This window comes from Rhinolophus sinicus, linkage group LG05 (genome assembly GCF_036562045.2).
Source record: "Rhinolophus sinicus isolate RSC01 linkage group LG05, ASM3656204v1, whole genome shotgun sequence".
Taxonomy (NCBI): domain Eukaryota; kingdom Metazoa; phylum Chordata; class Mammalia; order Chiroptera; family Rhinolophidae; genus Rhinolophus; species Rhinolophus sinicus.
The window spans coordinates 118,710,577-118,725,562 of record NC_133755.1 but is presented as its reverse complement, the minus strand read 5'-3'; the positions used below and the strand labels follow the sequence as shown (position 1 = coordinate 118,725,562).

Here is a 14,986-nt window from a genome sequence, read left to right as displayed (position 1 = left end):
TTAATCTTATGAATTAGGAACTGTTATTAGTCTTATATCACCAAAGAGAAAAGTAGACTTAGAAATCTGCCTTTCCCTGCCCCAACCCCTGCCTAAATATCCTTGTGCAGAGGTCCGCAGTCGCCCATAGGACTTAACCCAAACTCCTTAATTTGCACTGATAGTGCTCCAATCCTTATTTTTCTACACAGATCATCTGCTCCCCTAGATCAGGACGTTTGGGCTCACCGAGTCCGGTTCCTACATCTGTGTTTGGTCTGACTCTGGTTTCTTTCTGGAGTGCCCACCCTTTTCCTGTATGGAATTGACGTAAAGCTGGGCGTTAAACAAACAGGAAAAGGGTGGACACTATTCCTCTGGATTTCTTACCACTTATATTTCATCTTTAGACATGGCTGTCTTCTGTTTTAGTATTCTCGTTTTCTTCCTGCTTCTTGTTACCTCACTAAAGTATACATATCTCAAGGGCAGGAACTGCTTTTTAAATTTATTTGTAGTGTTACGTCTTTCATATTTGATGGTGGCAACAAAACAATATTTCAGAAATAATATCGCGATTAAAAAAAACCTAAAAGATATTAATGATACTGAAAAATAAGTATTTGATTATTCAAAATATATCAAACGAAGATGGTTTTCTATTTCCTCTCTGCTTCCACATTTCTATTAAATAAAGACCCAGCTTTGCAGACTGAATTAGACCCACCCCACTGAAAGACATTAATCAAAGTCTTAGAGCTGGAGGGAACTTCAAGGTTGCTGAGTCCATCTCTCTGCCCTCGTAGGTTCAGTAAATAATTTATGACTATTTTATTTATATACATATATGCATAGTATTTTATTGTTGAACCATTTGTGAGCAACTTACAGATATTATGCCTCTTTACCCCTGAATATTTCAGGACATTTCCTTATGTGATCAGTGTATCATTAGTAATTCAGAAACTTTACCATTGATGGAATACTATTATCTAATGTACAGTCCAAATTCAATGTTTGTCAATTATCCATCCATTTAAAAGACTTTAGAGCCTCTAGCCTAATCCTTTAATCTGCAAGACTATTTTAATCTTTGTGTTTCTTTTATGGCATTGAAATTTTTGAGAGTACAGACCAGTTGTTTTTTTACAATGTTCCTCAATTTGGGTTCATGTGATTGTTTCCTCGTGATTTAATTCAAGTATACGGTTTTGTTTGGAGCACTGCGTGCCTAATAATTGTACCCGTCTCAGTGCATCACGTCAAGGGGCACATGAGGTCAATTTACCTCATTTTTTTCAGCCACATTGTTGATGTATGATTGACATACAAGAAGCTGTAATCTTAATTATGTACTTGATGAGTTTGTTGATAAGTATATACCTGTGGAACCATCACCACAACCTATGCCATCAACAAATCTACTGGCTCCAAAATTTTTTTCTCATCCTCTTTATTATTAGTTTTTTGTTGTGGTGGTAAGAATGCTTAACATAAGATCTACCCTCTTAGTAAATTTTTAAGTATACACTCTTTGATTTAGAAATAAGGAATGGTTTGGGGGCAGCAAATGCTGCAGCTAGTTAGGTGATTCAGATAATCCAAAATCTCTGTAAAATTAAAATTCTGTTTGCAATGTGGCTCTGAAATCACTTTCTCAGCCTCCTGTGCAACCTTATGTGAGCTGGGAGTGATGGCATGATCTGTCTTGGATGCCTTCTGTCCTCAACTTTCAGGCTCCTTTTCCATCACTTCTGTTATCCTCCTCTCATGACCTTACTCCTCTTTCTCCAGCCCCTCTAGTGTATCAAATGTCAAGCTGCTAGCATCACATGGTACGGTAGAAAAGGAGCTGGATTAGGGAAAAAAACCAGATTCTGTTCCCATCTTTTTCACTAACTCTGTGATCCCACAAATCACCAAGCCTCTCTGGGCTCAGTTTTTCCATTGATAAAGGGGGGCATTAAATTAGATGGTCATGGGCAGCCAGTTAGTTCAATTGGTTAGAGCGCGGTGCTCTTAACGACAAGGTTGCTGGTTCTATCCCCACATTGGCCACTGTGAGCTGCCCCCTCCACAACTAGATTGAAAATAATGACTTGACTTGGAGCTGATGGGTCCTAGAAAAACACACTAAAAATAAATAAAAGTTAAAGAAAAATTAGATGGTCACATTAACGTGATCAGCTTTTTTTCATGACTGTGTATGTGACCATTCAGCTAGTTATTCTCATAACCACCACATTGTATGCTATAAAGTGTAAACCTTTTTGACTTTTTTTTTTTTTTTTTTAAGGTTATAGCTGAGCAAGTGTCAGATAAACACTTGGAAGAGGGCCGGCTTTATCCTCCTTTGAACACCATTAGAGATATTTCTCTGAAAATTGCAGCAAAGGTAAACCCATTCTAGTTCAACTTCATTGTTTTGCCTTCCTTCTGTTGTTAAGTGTGCATTTTTAGGTATTAAAATCCACTACCTGTATCAACTTATTTCAGAAGGCACAGTGCATCAGCAGAGCTTAGGAACTATGTTTGGTCCTGAGAAATGGAAGAATTGGGCTGAATCGTTACTTCCCCTATCATTCTTTTTCTCGCCCATAATATAACTAATTCATTAGGGTTTCCTTTGAGCTCGAGTTCTACCACTTCACCTTTTTTTAAATTAGTGTATTCCATATCACACTTATGAAAGTCACCAAAATAATGCGGATGTGGTAGGGTGACATTTAGACTTTGAACCCCTTGCCTTATCCATGTCTCATGGTGTTTGGCATCTTAAAGATCACAACTGACATTACTGGGAAGAAGGCAAAGCAATGAGGGCAAACAACTCAAAGCAGACAAGCTACTGAAGGAAGCAGCTATAACTACAATGAGAGTTATATTGACATTTTTGCAATACAATTGTATTAGTTTACGTGAGCTGCCATAACAAAATACCATAGACTGGGTGACTTAAAAAAGGAAATTTATTTCCTCCGTTCTGGAGGCTAGAAATCTAAGACTAAGGGGTAAGCAGATCTGATTCCTTTGGAGGCCTCTCTCCTTGGCTTACAGATGACTGCCTTCTCTCTGTGTCCCCGTGTGGTCTTTCCTCTGTACATGTGCATCCCTGTATGTCCAAATTTACCTTTGTGGTATGGACACCAGTCCACTTGGGTTCAGGTCTGCTCGAACAGCCTTATTTTAACTTTATTACTTATTAAAGACCCTATCTCCAAATACAGTCACTCTCTGAGGTACTGGGGTTAAGGCTTCAACATTTTGGGGTGACATAGTTTAGCCCATAATAGTAATTACGTTAGGGTTTATCAACCTCAGCACTATGCACATTTTGGCTGGATAGCTCTTTGTTATAGGGGCTGTTCTGGGCATTGTAGGATGTTTGCAGCATCCCTGGCCTTTTTCCATTAGATGCCAGTAACCTTTGCATGGTTATAACAACCAAAAATATTTCCAGACATCGCCAAGTGTTTCCTCAGAGGCAAAATTGTTCCTGGTTGAAAATCAAAGCTATTAACAAGTTTATCAAAACAACATCATTTTAGATTTATATGTCATTATTCATCTTGTTGATTGAGGGAAAATGCTTCAAAAACCAAGTAATTATCAAAAAAAAGTTAGATAATCGTCTTGGTTATTTATTTATGAAAGAATGAAAGAGTATGCTCATATTTTCTCCTAGTTTGTGTCTACTAATTTTTAACTAGTTTGAATTATTAATACACTGAACAGCATATTATTATGTTAAATTCATTTTGAAGATTTAAATGAAAAGGAGTTAGCATCTGATTAGAGGATAAAGTAAGGAAGCGAAGGACAGCAGGAGAGTACAAAAAGACTCAGATATTACACCTAGAATAATGAGTGAATCTGATCACATAGGAGTTGGGAAATCACGACTAAGACTCAATGTCAACGAGTAAGATGATATAAGTCAACTGAAAGTTTGAAGTATCAATGGTACATTCAAATGTACAATTTTAACAAGTAGATGGAAATGACTGAAACTTAAAGAGACACTAGATATAAAGATGTGGGAATCATCTACGTGTGGTAACAGATGAAGCTCTAGGAATAGTTGGGATTACAAGAGAGCAAGTATAGAAAGGAAAGGAAACTGAGGAGAGAACACAGTTTATTTTCTGTCTAGAAGACAGAAGAAAGAAGGCAGTTAAAAAGGACAGTAGTCATGCCTTTAAGAAGAGACTAAGAACTGAGCAGCATGTCAGAAATGAAAGAAAACAGTGTCAGGATGGGGGTAGAAGTTGTGATTAAAGGAATCAAAGCCTGGTGAGAAAAATTAGCCTGAATGATGACAACTTTTATTTATACTTAGGAAGTCATCAGGAAATTTATGAAAGCGTTTTTAATAGGCGACGTTAAGAAGCCTGAGGAGAATTAGGAAACATAAAATCTAAGCCACTCTTGCAGAGAGTTTGGGATTAACAAGGAGAGAGTGAAGATTTCACTGAGCCAGAGGCTCATTAATATTGTGTGTCCTGGGAGCAGGAAGAGGAATGAAATTCCACATAGTCTATGTCAGGAATAAAAAAATCTATTTTGTTATAAAAGTGGTATACTGATTGCAAATAGGCACAAGGGATCTTTTTGGTGTGATGAAAATATTCTGAAACTGGATGTGGTAACAGTTGCACAACTATGCAAACTTGAAAAATAATTCAATTGTACACTGAAAATGGTTGAATTGTGTGGTGAATGAACTGTACCACAAAAAAGCTGTCGAAAAAGTAATAATATCACATTATAGGCACTTTAGAAAATAGAGAAAAGGAAAATACCTAATATTCTACTTTTCTAACATTAGCATTATTATCATTTTGGTGTGTTTGCTTCCAGTCTTTTTTCATTTGTTTGCTTTCTTTTCTAACATCATTATAATAATGTATGGTGTATACATACTTTTGTTTCCTGATTTTTTCATAAACATTTCTCAGTAATACAGCACAGTCTTTATAATCTTAGTATTTCATAAATGCATAATTTTACATTGAGAAGAGAATACTTAATCATTTTAATATTCTTCAAAATCAGACTTATCCAAATAAGTCTATTGTACAGATACGTCCTTGATAAAAGGAGTTAAAGAGCACACATGCAGTAATTAATTTTGACAGAGGGCGAATCCATTTTTTTTCAAATATAGAGGAAGAGAGGATGTTTGATGATAAAGAGAATATAATTTAATTTGATGAAAAGGGAAATTGAGATCGTTTTCTCTAATTAGTTGGAATTTTCTTAGTAGAGTGATGAGAGTCAAATGGGGACTTGATAGGGAAAGGTGTGAAATTACCTTGTGGAAAATATGAGAGGAAGGGTGTTTTTTGTTTGTTTGTTTGTTTGTTTGTTTAAGGAAGATAGAAGCACAAAGTGCAAACACATAGGCCCAAGTAAAGTTAGACAAAGTGTTATATCGCAGGAGACAGCCATGAAGGAGAAAGTCAGCACTGAGGGTTCCCTGGACTGGGGATGACAATGGCGAGTATGGCGCAAACACACAGAAACGATATTCTGTGATACTGGGAAGGGGCACTGGAACTGCCTGTGGAGTCTTGCTGACTAGATGAGCTGGGTCAAGAGACCCTAGGATAAATAAAGAGATTTTGTAAGAGTCTGCGGTCAGAATAGGGATTGTTGGAACTACAAGGTGTCTGAGTTCAAATTTAGCAGGATATTAAGGTATTTAGTTCAAGTCGATTATCAGTTAGGTCATTGGAAGACTTTTATACTATTGTCTTCACTGAGAAATCCTGGTATGATCACCCTTGAATAAATCTCTGCTATTCATACTTTCCTTAGTTGCTGATATATTCGCCTCTTGCTATATGATTACGTTTTCATTTTATATTTTGTTTGCTGATGTGTGCTTTCATTACAATGCAACCTAATTTATTTGAAAACAGACAAGATATAAAGTATAAATTATGGTTTTAGAATAGATAAAACTTCTGACATGTGCTTACCATTACCTCTATTCATTAAAACAACTAATATTCTTTTCTTATTTCTAGATTGTGAAAGATGCATACCAAGAAAAGACAGCCACAGTTTATCCTGAACCCCCAAACAAAGAAGCGTTTGTTCGTTCTCAGATGTACAGCACTGATTATGACCAAGTTCTACCTGATTGTTATTCGTGGCCTGAAGAGGCCCAGAAAATACAGACCAAACTTGACCAGTAGCATAATAGCTGACATTTCTAGCTCCTTTAAGGAGATCTTGAAGTCTTTCATAATTTTTAAAGATTGGAATCTTTTATAATGATTCATAATATGCTAATTTAAGAAAATTTTACTTTAACAATCTGAGAATTTACAGAAGAATATTAATATGATTTAGGGTAAACATCACACTAGACAGTTTTGCTTCATTTACTTTCTTGTTGTTTATCGTTTCTATCTTATTTTGCCCAAGTTCTCTTTAAAAGGTATTATACCTACTACTGAGAACCTCATCAATTTTATGTAGGAACTAATTGGAAGCCACAAATAAGGAATAAATTGATATGATTAAATTAAAATCCATAATTCTTTTCTTGACCATTTTGTAAAAATCTACTGTTTTTTATAAAGACAGAAATGAATTGAGGCATAGATGAACTTTTGCTCAAAATAGAAACAACAGTTTGTTGCCTAGAGAAAAGTAACTTCTCAGGTTTTTTATTCCACTCCTAGATTATATTTGTTTTTTTCTTTTTCCATGTGCAACTGAATTCTAACATTTCTAAGAAAGATAATTGCTGTTTATAATGCCTTGTGCAGCCTTAGATTTTACTATTCTTTCCCCATTGGTACATCTTCTTATCTCCTTGGCCTCAGTCAGAACCCCGTGGAACAGCATCCTCCTTCCCCCTGACTAGGTGTCCTGTCCTTCAGTTCCATGTTGCTGTTGCTGGGCCTTTGCAGACTGTGGTTCCTGTCTGGAGGTCCGTACCTCAGGCCAGCTCAGCGGAAAAGTGGGAAGAGCTAAGCTCCTTGAGAAAGGGCTGCCTGCAGAGTCGACCTCCTAAGACCAAGATCTCCAGAGTCAGGAGCAAGAACATGGTTCTGAGACAAGCTGGTCCCACTTGAGTGACCTGCTCTAATGTCCCCTTGATTCGCTCGGTTATTCAGAGCTCTGTGTTGTTACAACAAACACAATTCCTTTGAGTTCAGAGAAAATTTTGTAGCTACTTCCCCAACATCAGAAATTATCTTAACATCAGATATTAAAATATTTGAATTACTATTAATAGTTACAGTCTAGAAATTCATGTTAATTTCAAGTTTTACTTTAGAAATTAATCATTGAGGTAATGGAAACAATTTTAGGTTCTTAAGCTCAGGTATAATAACATTTGCTATTTGTAGAATTATTCGGAGAATTTTCTGTATTTGAAGTAATATTTTTAAAGAGTATAAGAAGATGTTCAAGGTAAACTATATCAAAAAATGATTTTATTGAAAGTTGAAGGTTTCACAAATTGTTTTAAGTGTAAGTAGAAGGGGTGGGATATTTCTGAACGTAACACTTAATCAAGAATTTCCTGAATATAGTTATTTTGAAAGGATCCAGTATGCCAATAACTTGTCTGTTTCCATGTTGTCTTGTAGCTCTAACTGAATGTATTTACCTATGCAAAAGATTTATTAAAGCATAGAAAAAGTGAATGAATAAAACAATTGTCTTTTTCTCTTAAAATATTGTTACATATAAAAATGATACTGCTGGGTCTTGGTGATCATGTGACAGGATATAATGAATTAAAAATATTCTAGTAGCTAATTTCAGTATGAACTTCATTTAACACACGTGTGGCCATATTTACCATATACTGTGTTGAATGAGCTACTTCCTTGTCCTCAGAGAAAGATAGTGAAACAAGCATTGGATGATTACTTACTACTAGGTATATTCTACGTACATTATATTATTTAATTCCCTTATGAAGTAGACTTTTAAAGTAACTTGCCAAATCCACAAAGCTAATGAGTGAAGGAGGTGGGCTCTAAATCTATGTTTATCTTTCTTCTTAGTCTTCTCTCTTTTCACTGGAGTACAGTCTAGAATAGCACTGTCCAATAGAAAAGGAAAGTGAGCCACATGTATAATTTCTAGTGGCCTCATAAAAAGAAAGAAACAGGTGGAATTCATGTTAATCATATATTTTATTTAAACCACATATCCAGAGAATTTTCATTTCAACATGTGATCAATATAAAAAGTATTAATGAAATACTTTATTTTGTTCATACTGAGGCTCCAAAATCCAGATATTTGCATGTACCTCAGTCATGAGGACATAATGGAACAATGGAATAAAACAGGAAGCTCACAGACAGACCCCCATGAAAATATGAGTTACAAAGGTAGCACAACAATTAACAGATAAAGAAGAAAGTAAAAGGATTGGGAAAATTGGCCTACCACATGGAAAAGATTAAAACTGTAACCCTACCTTCCACTATATGAAAAGGTAGAGACCTAGGGATGAACGTTAAGATATAAAGCCAATAAAACCAATTGTAGCAAAATATCTTTAGGACCTCATAAACACAAACATGGTTAAAAAAAAATCGATGGAATGATTTATCTCAAGACGGAAATGTTTGGCTGAGAAATGGCTGCTGCCATGAAGCAGTGTAAAGAGTGAAGAAATACAGGAGTGTGGGATAGGTTGGTTGGTCTAGGATGTCATAAAAAAAAAAGATAATTTGGGCTCAAAGGCTTAAATTCTTAGCTCAAGGCACAGTATAAAAACTAGAAAAATGCCTATGTTTTTGCAAAAAGAATCTCTTCTGCCTTACCAGCCATAAGGCTGAAATAACTGAAAACCAAGGTCAGACTTAACCTGCTGGTTGCCAAATTTTACCAGGAGTTGCATTCACAGCCTCACCAGGCCTATGTAAGAGTGTCGAGCAGGAAACAGTAGGACCTTGATTTGGAATGAGGATGTATGATGAGGGGGTTTTGGAGGACTTGTGACACCCTAAACTAGGTGAATAGATCAAGTGTGGGTTCTGAAAGTCCTGTGTCCCAAGAAACCCCTCAACTGCAAGCAAACCAGAACACTTCACATGTTCTCCCTTGCTAATCAAAGCGGAAGCAATTCCTGTCTAAAGAGGTTGTTACCGCCTTGCTTGAGGATCTTGAAATGACCTCAGTTTACCTCCTGCTCCTCCCACATTACTTCTCCTTTTCTCTATACTCATAATGTCAGATTTCACCTGGGAGAGGATCTGTGATGGACACAATTAAAAAGACAAACCCAGGAGGAAAAGACGCCCACCAAAAGAATTCTAGACTTTGCTCATTTATATTGGCAAAAACTGAGGAAAATGTATGGGATTCTGAAAACGTACGGAGGAAGAAGTGTAATTTTTGATTGGGTAGAATTGATTGATAGAGGTGCACTTGCCACAGGTTCTGGATTCAGTGTGCTGCCTTGAACAGTTGTAAGTGATTCTACCTGTTAGTTCAGTGAGATGATTGAAATGTAGACTTAATAATGGCCTGCATTAAATAAAACTGAGAACACAAACATTCCTTTGAAATAATATAAAAGAATTTAAAGATTTACAAAGATAGGAATGTTTGAGTGGATTTGTCGTGTGCAATCAGACCATCCGAATCCTAACGATTCCCCAACAGCATCCATGAAAAACCTTTTTCTAATTGAGGTGTAATTAATACATATTAGTTTTAGGTGTACAAATGATTCGATATTTGTTGATATTGTAAAATGATCACCACAATTAGTGAACATTTGTACATAGTTACAAAAATGTTTTTCTTGTAATGAGAACTTTTGAGATTTATTCTTTTAGCAACTTTCAGATATGCAGTACAGTATTAACTATAGTCAATGGGCTGTACATTACATCCCCATGACTTATTTTATAACTGCAAATTTGTACATGTTGACCCCCTCATCAATTTCCCCACCCCCACATCTGGCAACCACTAGTCTGTTCTCTGTATCTATGAGCTCGTTTTTTGTTGTTGTTGTTTTTTTTCCGTTTCCATGTTTCACTTAGCATAATGCCCCAAAGTTCCCTCCATGTCGCAAATAGCAAGAATTCATTCTTGTCTAAATAATACAAACACACACACACACAGACACGGTGCCAAAAATGTATACACATCTTAAGAATGGAAAAAACTGTATTAAAATTGTAATTATACCGATAATGAAAGGTGAATACAAGTCACGTCTGACTTCTGCAATTATAAGAGATGCTTAAAGTGGTTACTCTCAGCACAATTTCAATATAGTTTTTTCCTTTCTTAAAATGTGTATATTTTTTGGTACCCTCTGTATATATGTATACACACACACACACACACACACACACACTTTTCCTTATCCATGCATCTGTTGTTGGACATTTAGTTTGTTTCTGCGTCTTGCCTATTGTAAATAATGAACCTATATGGAGCCTATATATCTTTATGAATTAGTGTTTTCATATTTCTTCAGATCAGTACTCAAAAGTAGAATTGCTGGATCATATGGCAGTTCTATTATTAGTTTTTTTTAGGAACCTCTATACTGTTTCCTGCAATGGTTGCATCAGTATACATTCCCACCTAAGCGCACAACTGTTCTCTTTTCTCCATATCCTTGTCAACACTTATCGTCATTTTGATAATAGCTATTGTAACAGGTGTGAGGTGTTATCTCATTATGGTTTTGATTTGCATTTCCCTGATTAGTGATGTTGAGCACCTTTTCCTGTACCTGTTGGACATGTGTCTACATCTTAGACATAGAGTAAAACCAGAATGTACTGTTTCATGAAAATGCTGTAAGCCCCCTGGCACACACAGCAATGTTTGGCATCTAACAATGTATCACAAAATGGGAGTGAGGCAGTCCCCTCCAAGTTACTATATCTCAGCACCCAGCTTTGTCACCCTGAAGGGACCAGGACATCAGTGCGGTGCCTGGGAGCCAGCAGGGAGCTCCCTGAGAAAGGGCAGTAGTAAGCAAAGAGAGACCATGGAAACCAGAGAATGCTATAGAGAGGCAGCTCAGGACACCCCTTATACAGGTGAGACTCCCAGAAATTCTTGGGGAAGGGTAGATACTTTGTAATGAAAAAGTTTGGCAAGTGTTACTTTAATAGGGGTTATCACTAAAATAAACTCATTTTGAAAAAAGTTGGTGAAGCCTGTGGAGCTTGGAATTTTCAGAAAAGATGGCAGTGACTTATCACCAAATTGTAGAGCTTGATTATTTTCCCCCAGTAAGGTGATGGTCCAGAGCCATCCACACTGGTCCTTTCAACACTCCTGCCTTGGCACATGAGCAAAAGCTGCCAGTTTGCATCACCTGTGGAAGACCTTGTAGATAAGAAACCATACGTAAACAGCCAAAGAGCACGTGTCTTCTTCATTATTCTTGAGACTTCATTACTGTGATCCTTTTGCCATTATAGTTAGGATCTAGTTTTGCTAAAAGAAAAAATTCAAAATAGGGGTTTAGCATAAAGTAAAAAATGTAATAAACATGCCCTCTCTTTGCTCTCATTTGAAACTTGATTTAGAATTCATCTCCAATCATGAGAGTGTGGTGTGCCATCTGCGTGCTTGCATTGTAAAAGGGAGAGATGTTACTCTAAATATTTGTGAGCTGCCATTTGACTACTGACATTAACTATGGGCTTTGGACTCCTCTTTAATCAAATAAGTGTCATGGGTTGAATTGACCGTTTTATTAATTTACAGTTAAATAGTTTTCAGTTAACACAAGAACATAGGGATAACATCACGACTGCACTGTTACAAAGTTAAAAGCCCCATGTGTTTCATCACCAGATAAATTTGGAAGCTAGGTTTCTCATAGAGGATGCTAAATAGCCACCGGCCCTTTTAGTTTGGTTTTATTAATAGAAATGCTACCAGAGTGAAATTACAAGCATAGGCCTTTTCATAGCTTCCTAGGAGTCTGAACTTTTGCTTTCAATACCAAATAATATCTGGAAAACATGCTCACTTTTGTGTTTTTTTAGAAATTCTAAGAACTGACCCAGATTCATATGGTAGTCATTCCTTAATCCATAGTCACCGTGGGCCTCAAGGAGTAATTCTTCAAAAGAATGGAACAGACGCAGATCCTCCCCATTTCCTTCAGTTTCAATACTTTCAGCATGCTTACAGGAAATGTGTTTCCAATTGGGATACCTAATTGTATGCCAGAATTCCTCACAATGCTCTTTGAAGCCCTCCACACAGATTATACCAGGCTTTCCTGTCATGCAAAATCCAGTCACATCTAACCTTTTCCCCACATCCAGAATCTTTTTCCTCAGGTCCTGCTGATATATATGGTGGCTGTAGATCCACATTCGAAGGAATGTGTTCTTGACCGGCTTTGCCTGTGTCGACGGTTCGTACAGGAGCTTTCTGCTCAGGAAATAAGAGGCACTGTTGTCCTGTAACCACTGGATTGCTGCACATACACGGAGCTCACCTGGATCAAAAGTCCCTATATAAGAAGTGAGACCTTTGTTGAGAAGAAGCTGTTGTTGTCTGTCAAGCTCAGATGACCGTCCAAACAGCTGCAGTGCTACATAGGGGTAGCTGTGAGGCATGGTTACTTGCAAATCGATTTTTACCTTAAAATGAAAATCAAATAAATTTAAGTACCATAAAATCACCTAAGCTAGTTTATCAATGGCAACTGGATGATTCTGATAAATATCATAGCTATTACTACTATTAAGTGTCGGCTATGTGCCACTGTACTAAGTACTTTACATACCCTATTCCTTCCATTTAGGCATTCATTCATTCTGATATTTGTCAAACACCCAACAGTGTGCTAGTTATCCTATGCTGGAATAAAGAAGTGAAGCTACTATTTCTGCCCTTTATGAAGTCTAGAGCCTAATTAAGGAGACAGACATTAAACAAATAATTACATATATCAAATATCTAACTTCAATGGTGAGAAGCATTACCATGGAAAAGTACTGAAATGTGTAACCAAAGGGACTGATTCCATTCTGGGGAACCAGGAAGTTTCCACTAAGGGAATGACAACTTACAGATGAGTGGGAATAGCTAGAAGAGTGGTTTTCAAATACCTAGTCCACTTGTTACCTATGTTCTGCTAATGTTGCTGGAGATAAATGAATCAGAAGATGAAGGTAAATTCATTTCTAGTATTTAGATTTTCTATCTGTATTTGCTTATGGTCTTATGGGGGCCACCAATGAAACATTCATTCACTCCTGAAAAGCCCGTTTTGCTAAAGGCAATAATTAGATTTGCGAAAATCATGATATATATACAAGGTAGTGCATACTATAGTAGTGGGGTTGGTAAAACACTGGATGAGTGAGCAAAATAATAATGGTAGTATAAGATTGCAAGATGTTTTTAATAAAAACATCAGGCATATTTGTTGAAAAGGGTGTGCATATTTATGTAAAATTCAGGATGTTTATTGAAGAAAACTTACAGGGCATCCAATGTTTTACATATTTTGCTTTCAAACAAGTAAAGGAAATATACATCTGGGATATTCTCTCTTTCCTGGACAGAAAGCTCATGTTCCAAGTGTTTCCAATAAAAACTGGGTACTTGGCAACAATTAAAACAACTCAGGACACCTACCTTGGGCTCATCGATTTGGAGTGTAATTTCAAATTCAATTTTTGGTGGCAGTGCCTCCCTTGTGCCTTCCAAATATCTCTTTATATTCGTCAGGGCATTTACATCCTCAAGTTTTACTTCTCCTTGGTTAGGAAACATAGAAAACAGCATTTCCATTTCCAGTAGCTGAAGCTGCAGGCATTCTTTCATTGAAGCGGAGGACATGTCGCCTCAAAATCAACCTGCCAGAAAAACTGGAAAGGCTCAGGGACACTGGGTTTGTCACTTGGCGGTGTCAAGCGAAATTTCTCGAACGTCTCTTTGCGTGGAAGCAGTTTTGCAGGAACGCTAGGCACTGAGAACTAGGGGCACAAACAGGAAAACTTACACTCTTCTGCTTTATCTCTAGACCCCAAAATCTAGTATGCACAACATTCCCCCAACATATTTCGCTAAAATTCAGCTTCCCGGTCCCTCCCCCCCTCCCCCGCCCCCATTCTCTCTTCCGACCAAGATCCGGGAATCTGGACTTTCAACAAGTGTTACGAATTATTCCGTTGCAGGTGGTTGGCAAACACCTGCAGACATTCTGCAAGCTTGAAAATGAGAATGCCTGGGGGGCCCAGCTTATGAATCCTCCCAGGTCTCAGGCTTGGACCGAGCTGGACGCTGCGGCGAGGAAGGCCCGCAGTGCCGGTGGGGCGGAGCTCTGGGTCCCCTGGTTCTGGGGTCTCCAAGGCCCCGCTGCCCCCAATGCCAGTTGTCCCCCCTCGGCCCTAGCGCCAAAGACCCCTCCAGGGTGGGCCTTTCCGCCTCTCCAGAGAGCCACACTGGCCCGGGGAGGCATCATACGACCTCCAGACGATTTGGATCCACTTGCCTCTGCCCCGAGGGGCCCAGGTTTAGGGGGATCTCTTACAGAAACATAAATGAAATGACATATAGTAAGAGCTGGGGCGGGGAGATAGGGAAGGGGCGGCGACACGAGAAAGCTTCACCGAGTCAAAGGTTTGGGAGATGAACCTCGAGAATCGAAAGAGGATGCTGGGTGGCGCTCACTGTGGTCGCGGCCACCTTGTCAGAGGCCCCAGATCCGGGATGGTAGCCCCCATCCAATACCACTGGGATCCCTGACTTCCCAGGAACGCGGGATCTGCCACCCCGAGACCCAAATTTGGAGGTGGGGCTGCATATTTGCCGGTCGTAGTGCTCGGACAGCCCGCGACCCTCGGCTCCTACCCCTGGGCCACCGCGGGGGCCTCACCCTTCCTGGTCATTCAATGGAAACAGCCCCAAGCCCGCTCAGAACGCGGATCCGCAGTTCCGCAGGCGCGAGCTGCGCGCGACCCGCGAGGCGGCGGGGCGGGGCCAGAGGACCCTCCCCCGCCGTGATTGGCTAAAGGGC

At 38.5% G+C, this 14,986-nt stretch overlaps 2 protein-coding genes across 4 annotated transcripts in view; one reads left to right on the top strand and one right to left on the bottom strand.

Annotated features, from left to right (window-relative positions):
* ME1 (malic enzyme 1) overlaps nt 1–7,764 on the top strand; it is a 175,659-nt gene extending 167,895 nt beyond the window's left edge. Inside the window, exons 13-14 of the mRNA XM_019729541.2 lie at nt 2,276–2,374; nt 6,012–7,764. Coding sequence (XP_019585100.1) covers nt 2,276–2,374; nt 6,012–6,182 — 270 coding nt within the window. The 3' untranslated portion in view covers nt 6,183–7,764. The remainder of the gene's footprint in view (nt 1–2,275; nt 2,375–6,011) is intronic.
* A 3,313-nt stretch (nt 7,765–11,077) lies between these two features.
* RWDD2A (RWD domain containing 2A) lies at nt 11,078–14,965 on the bottom strand. 3 transcript variants are annotated; one of them, XM_074333247.1, is made up of 4 exons: nt 14,846–14,965; nt 13,603–13,943; nt 12,011–12,599; nt 11,078–11,436 (listed from the first exon to the last, which is right to left on the bottom strand). In XM_074333247.1, exons 2-4 carry the CDS (start codon nt 13,804–13,806, stop codon nt 11,378–11,380), a joined length of 852 nt encoding a protein of 283 aa, XP_074189348.1. In that variant the 5' UTR covers nt 13,807–13,943; nt 14,846–14,965; the 3' UTR covers nt 11,078–11,377. The 3 variants fall into 3 exon arrangements, with proteins under 3 accessions (XP_074189348.1, XP_019585101.1, XP_074189347.1); XM_019729542.2 differs by lacking the exon at nt 11,078–11,436 and having other exon boundaries at nt 11,678–12,599; XM_074333246.1 differs by lacking the exon at nt 11,078–11,436 and having other exon boundaries at nt 11,678–12,599; nt 13,603–13,823; nt 14,846–14,947.
* Between the last annotated feature and the right edge of the window lie 21 nt (nt 14,966–14,986).

Bases quoted from the DNA above. Each gene is read 5' to 3' on its own strand.
- RWDD2A (XM_019729542.2), bottom strand. From the start codon at position 13,806: ATGTCCTCCGCTTCAATGAAAGAATGCCTGCAGCTTCAGCTACTGGAA. The intron at 12,600-13,602 runs GTAGGTGTCCTG...TTTCATTTTAAG, and splicing joins TCCAAATCGATGAGCCCAAG to GTAAAAATCGATTTGCAAGT.